Below are 6,708 nucleotides of genomic sequence, written 5' to 3' on the forward strand. Positions count from 1 at the left end.
GTGATGGGCCAATTGTTGAGCTGAATTGGGCCATCGACCTTGTAATCACCAGGCCCAATCGGGCGTGTACCTGGGGTGTGTACTTAAACTCCTGTAGCCACCGTGAGAGGGGCATGACTTGATTAGAAAGTTGATCGATCCAACCTCACCACCTTCGTCTCTCTCATGTCACCTGCTCCCTCTTCTCATCTACCAACTCTCGATCCCCTTTCTCTCTGGTTCATCACAAACAACCGGACCAGGACCCCAACCACACATGTCGCCCCTGATCTAAGGAAAGTGCATACCTAGCTAGTACATGAGGTTCATAGTTCGACGTCCTCAACTCATGAGTAAAAACACACGAAATAAATGTAGTTCATCATGATTTTATATCCCTAATCACACCAGTACTCCACCATAGACACCACGTGATGATTCATGTATGTGTTTAATAACATTCTTGCAATCCGATGCGATATGAAGCTGCTGTAGTCCAAGATATTCTGCTAGAGAAAGAGCTTCTCGACAAGCCATTGCTTTTTTTTTTGAAGCACACGTAAGAGCATTGCGCGCTTTTCCATTTAAGAGGAGGAAAGGTCATGTGTCACTGCTTCAAGAGAAGATGGATCCGAAAGACCATGTATAACAAAAACTGAGATCGAAAAAGGGGACATTATTGAGACGGTGCACCGATGTTGTAATGAGCCCAGCTAAGGCCTGTGTCGGCCTACTGACTTTTCGGGCTGAGACCAAGAGGTCGACTCGGACGTGACTGAAAAAGATAACATCGATTAGATTGAAAAATAATCTAATCAGAAAAAAATGAGTTAATTTCAAAAAAAAAAAGAGTCGTGTGGGAAACAGATTGTGTCGTCCGTTTGAGGCTGCCCGGCACAAGTCTGTTAGGGCGATATACCTATTGGAGTCCGAGACACGATCGCTATGCGAGGCCAACTCGGACACGATCGATCTAGCTTCTATATCAAAGATGGACTACACGGAGCCATCACATCACATATACAGTTCACCGGCCGTAGGAATCAGACGGAGAATACGATCAAGAAGATGGACACGGAAGGGCACTCGCTGCCGTCGGCGTCGTGCGGTGACGGCCGGAAGAGGAGAGTCTGTTACTACTACGACCCGGGCATCGCCAACGTCGACTACGGTGCCGACCATAACATGGTGCCCCGCCGCGTCGCCATGGCGCACGCCCTCGTCGAAAAATACGGCCTGCTCGCCGACATGGAGCGCCTCCGCGTCAGGCCCGCCACCGAGGCCGAACTGCGCGCCTTCCACGACGACGCCTACGTCCGCCTCCTCCGCGACATCACCCCGGACGCCTACCACGACGGCGACCTCCGGGATAGGGCCAGGGCGTGCCGCGTTGGTGTGCCGGACCCCAACGAGCCCGAGGCCGGTGGCGCCGGCGCATATATATACGACAACCCCGTCATCGACGGCCTCTGGGATTACTGCCTCCGCTACGCCGGCGGGTCGCTCGCGGCCGCGCGTGCGCTCGTCGACGGCTCCTCCGACATTGCTATCAACTGGTCCGGCGGGATGCACCACGCGTGCCGGGGCAAGGCCAGCGGCTTCTGCTACGTCAACGACATCGTGCTAGCCATCCAGGAGCTCCTGAAGCACTTCGAGCGCGTGCTCTACGTGGACATCGACGTGCACCACGGCGACGGCGTGGAGGCGCACTTCAAGAGGGAGAGCCGCGTGATGACGGTTTCGTTCCACCTTTACGACATCGACCGCAGGGGCGATAAATTCTTCCCGGGCACCGGCAAGGCCGAGGACGTCGGCGAGGGCGACGGCAAGTACTACACCCTGAACGTGCCCATGAAGGCGGGCATGGACGACGAGAGGTACCAGCAGCTGTTCAGGCCGATCATGGACGAGGTCATGGAGAAGTTCGCCCCGGACGCCGTGGTGCTGCAGTGCGGCGCCGACTCGCTCTACGGCGACAGGCTGGGCGAGTTCAGACTGTCCGTGAAAGGCCACGCCGGCTGCGTCAGCTACCTCCGTAGCTTCAACGTGCCGCTGCTCCTCCTCGGCGGGGGCGGGTACACCGTCAACCATGTCGCCTCCTGCTGGTGCTACGAGACGGCGGTCGCCGTGGGCAAGGAGAAGGAGATCTCCGACGAGATACCCTTCCATGGCTACGAGCACTACTACAAGGACCAGGGCTACAAGCTACATTTCACGGTGCCGAAGAAGAACGGCAACAAGAAGGATGACTTAATCGATAAGATAAAGCAGGATGCCCTCATGAACCTGGCCATGCTCAAGCCACCGCCGACGACCGTAGGGGAGCACCGGCCAAGCAAAAGACATGCCATCAACGTCAAGGCCCACTATGACCAGAACCAGGACAAGAAGGCAAAGAAGTACCGGTGCCGCAGGGAAGACGACGACCCCATGGAGAGGCTGCACCGGCTCTGCGGCGAGGCGGACCGCTACAATTTCTTCACTGAGCTGGGGAAGAGAAAGATGTCTGGGCTAGTAAATACTACTCCCTCGGATTCAAAATAAGGGTCGTGGTTTTAGTTGGGACTTGGGAGTAGCTAGCATTGGTGAAGAGAAAGACATGTTCACTGCATTAGTTGAGAAGCTCACATTGTGCGAGGTCGTGTTAGAGCAAAACCAGAAAAAAAGTTATTTTCCCATGTGTGTACACAAAATATCAGCTCTTAGCTTGTAAGAGAAGTCAACATTGTTGTTTTCATGTTCCTTCTCTTTCAAGTCAACAGCTATCTCTACATGTGGCTTAACTATTGTAAAAAGTAAGAATTGATACATATTTGTACTATAGGACGCATCATGCCACTGTTGAGATGAAGAAGCGTGCATTTTTTTTATCGAATATGCACGAATGTGTGTATCATACTGTATACCGTATTATAAAAGAGAAATGAAAGACCCCCTCCACACCACAATATTACAGAGTAGATAACATGATCCAATCTGCCCACGTCCACACCCTACTTTGTATGTGCAACTACTCACGTATTATCCACGTTGCCAACACTGCAAAGAAACCATCTAGCTCCCCTCCTAGGAGTCATGCTTGTCTTCAAATCCTACCTTCACTCTCAATCCGCTGGAGAACCTACTTTTGAGATGGTACCACTCCGTCAAACACAATGGCATTTCGGTTTTTGCACAGCTTCCATAGGCCCAAGAGGTAGATCGCCTGAGTCATTCTCTGGTGCTCTACTTATTGCTCCTGCATGTTGCACCATGCTCCCAAAGTCTCGTTTGCAAAAGGTTCTCTGGCTTGCCGAACGCAATGTAGACCCGGTTCCAGACTTCTCTCGCAAAGACGCAGCTCACCAGAATGTGGTTTATGGTCTCGTCGTGTTGATCACAGAATGGGCATGAAACATGGTATGGGAGGCATAGCCTGGCCAATCTCTCTGACGTCCAACACTGATCCTTGAGAGCCAACCACGCAAAGAGATGGCATTGGGGGCGGTATGTTGAATTTCCACTTGAAGGTTGTCGTGTGTGAGACCACGAGGCCTGCAAACTTGGCCGTGTATGCAGATCTCGCCGAGAACGCACCATCCTTTTCCAAGGACCAGGAAATCGAGTCTAGTACTTGTGTCTAGATGCACAACCGCTACTCGAGGCCAAAGATCCAAGAAAGGGTGAACCGTTTCGGCGGTGCGATCAGGTCGAATGTCTCCCGCCCAAGAAGAGTGCATAGACTTCTACTAATGCACCATGAATATCGTAAGTGGGTCGGCATAGTAGCGTCAGTTCGCCAGTTTCGTTTGTTTCTTCTTTATTTCTTTTCAAATTTTCTTTATATTTTGAGACATTCTAAATACATATATTCCAAAAATATTTACTTAACTTTTTAAGTGTCCACTGCGAATACAAAAAAGTTTAACATGGTGTAAAATGTTTGTTAATGTAATTTATAAAATGTTGATACCATTCAAAAAAATGTTCACACGTTTCAAAAAATGTACTACTGCACATTTCAAATAATATGTATGCAATATAAAAAGATTTTTGTGTAACTCAACAAAACAAATTTTGTACCATTGAAAAAATGTTGATAGCATTCAAAAAAAAGTTCACAAGTTGCAAAATTATGTTCGTGACACTTTTTTCAAATAGTTATAGGATGTGTAAAATTGTTTGCATAGTTTTCTTAAATGGTTTGTATCATACAAAAAATGTTTCAATGTGTATTTAAATTAATTAAAGATGTATCTGACTATCTGAGAAAATGTTCAAAAGCATTTATTTGTTTAACTACTAGTCATGTGTTAGAAAAATTATAAACTTGTATAAAAAATAAGGTGTATAACAAAAATGTACATGTGTATAAAAAATAGACATGAAAACATATATTTCAAAAAAATGTTAATCATATATTTTTGTTTCAAAGTGTATTAAAGATGTTCCTAATGTATAATAAAAATCTACAATGTGTAGGTAAGATGTAGACATGTTTTGGAAAAAAATGAAAAAAAAAAGGCTAAAAAAACCCGAAGAAAACCAAAGAAAGAAATAAAACAGAAGAAAAAAGAAAAAGAAAAAAAGCCAACTAAAACCAGAAGAAAACTGATGCAAACTGTGAAGGACCGATAAGAAAATCAGAGACAAAAGACAAATTCGTGCGGCAACTACTGTACTGGAGCGGCCCACTAGTGTCGCGCTAAATGCGAGCCGGTGATATATCTCACAATAAACGAGACATAGTTTCCACTCTCCATATCAACATGCATTGCGCGAAAGTGTCATGTATGCACGAAGTCTTCAAAAAGTCTAGCCAATTTGCCCTGCAAGACAAGTCACGAGAACTTTGGGCAGCAGCTTCGCCGAAGAGTGAATGAGGTTGATTGGGCAATAGTCAGTAACGTCGCCCAGGTTCCCCTTCTCTTGGCAGCAATCAAGGCCGAGTTGAGGAGGTTGGAATTTCCCATAAATCTTGCGAAAGGCGTCCATGATGTCCTTGCCTATGATGCTCCTGCAGGTCCCCCGTAAAACTAACGGCCTCAGGTGCTTTCTTCGCCCAGAAATTGCGACTCAGACTTTCTTAGTTGAGAAAGGGTTGTCAAGACCGCAAGCCTGGACGCGGGGATTGTCTAGGTTTTGAAATACTACGATGGAACAACCATGGTCCATATAAGACTCAGGAACCTTGGCCATAAATTCTCGAAATGAAAATTAGCTCGTCATGGTGACATGGCATTGACATATGGGAGGGGGTCTTGGTCCAAGTGAGATATCAACACCGTGTGCTCGGGCTGCCGAAAAGATAGAGAGTAAAGTGTTGACACCATTAATTATTGTGGAGAGAGATGGTTTAATCATAGAATGTGTTGCTCTCTTTCTTTTCCTTGGGATAACAGTTGGGCAAGTTGTAGCTATTGTTATATAATAAAGAATGTCGAGGAAATGGTCAACAATAAGTTAATTTATAACATTGAGAAGAAGGCTCGATCCCTGGGACTTGTGAAAATATATTTTGCTTACCACACAGAAAGAGGATTGATATTTACTTCCTCCACTTGCGAAGAGCATATTAGTTGCATTCAGGCAATCTTCTAAGGGCATCTCCTATAGTGCTATGTCAATAAGACTATAAGAGTTTTAGATTAGGCTGTGATACTAAATATGCCATGTTTTTGCTCTTCCATACGAACACATTCAGTTACATTGCACCACAGTGACAACAGATTTCTATTTAATTGTGCTCTACTCGTGATGAGCATACTATTTTCATCCTGCCATTTTTTAAATTAAGGGCATACTCTACTTGACAATAGTGCTAGTAATGCAAGCCAGCTACGGAAGACAAAAAAGTATGTTGTACAATGGAATATGTGTACAAATTACAAACTACAATTACATATTTACATACGGACATATAGAGAGGTATTGTTGCCACGAGTAGTTTGCACCCTTTAGATGGAAATAAATCGGGCACAAGAATTTAGGTCATTAATTTAATTGACGAAACTTGTATGCCACAAAGAATATGTGTAGAAATATCATTCGATAATGAGTCTAGATATATAATTTTTATAACATACACAATACATGTTTTGCTACTCAAATCCAGGACCTAGAAACCCATGCCCGACTTACATTCCCATCCGAAGAGAGTAAAATGTTTTTTAAATGCATGGCCGCGACGCCGGAAGATGTTTCGACAATAATTAGCGCATTGTCCACAAACTAAAGATGTTTTTTTAGAGAACAAAGTAAAGAGTTATGGATGGTGATGGTAGATAGGATGGCAGACGGTAGAAGGGACACCGTTCAAATGCTACAGTGACGGCGTGGGTTGATGCATGAGATGAGGGAGCCGTCACCGTTCACATGCTATGGTGACGGTGTGTACTTGCTAGGATCGGTCGAGATAATGTTAAAGGCCGCAGTCTGGATAGGGTCCGGCCCTCAACAGGTTGTAAACCTTTGTGAATTGGATCGTGTTGATCGAGATTTAGTTAATGGAACATACTCCCCCGCACGCAAAAATAGGGATCCATCACCGTTCTACTCCAGTGGCTTTAGCAACAAGTCCATTAGTATTTTTTTTCTTGCTCCAGCACACCTATAATAATAATCAGGGGATGGATTAATTGGCCGGCCCTAACTAGGTGGAGATTTTGATTCTCGCTCGGTCGCTCCTCACATGCCACACCACGTGCTACTAACAAGGCTGCTTTAAGGAGCCCCAAACCGCTCCATACA

At 45.8% G+C, this 6,708-nt stretch overlaps 1 protein-coding gene across 1 annotated transcript; it reads left to right on the forward strand.

Moving 5' to 3' along the window:
* The first annotated feature begins 1,047 nt into the window (after nt 1-1,047).
* LOC109751992 (histone deacetylase 19-like) lies at nt 1,048-2,655 on the forward strand. Its single transcript, XM_020310857.3, has one exon. The coding sequence runs from the start codon at nt 1,048-1,050 to the stop codon at nt 2,521-2,523; it is 1,476 nt and encodes a 491-aa protein (XP_020166446.1). The 3' UTR covers nt 2,524-2,655.
* The last annotated feature ends 4,053 nt before the right edge of the window (nt 2,656-6,708 follow it).

The sequence above is a fragment of the Aegilops tauschii genome, chromosome 5 (assembly GCF_002575655.3).
Source record: "Aegilops tauschii subsp. strangulata cultivar AL8/78 chromosome 5, Aet v6.0, whole genome shotgun sequence".
Lineage (NCBI taxonomy): Eukaryota > Viridiplantae > Streptophyta > Magnoliopsida > Poales > Poaceae > Aegilops > Aegilops tauschii.

Coding starts and splice junctions, on each gene's coding strand:
- LOC109751992 (XM_020310857.3), top strand. CDS start 1,048: ATGGACACGGAAGGGCACTCGCTGCCGTCGGCGTCGTGCGGTGACGGC.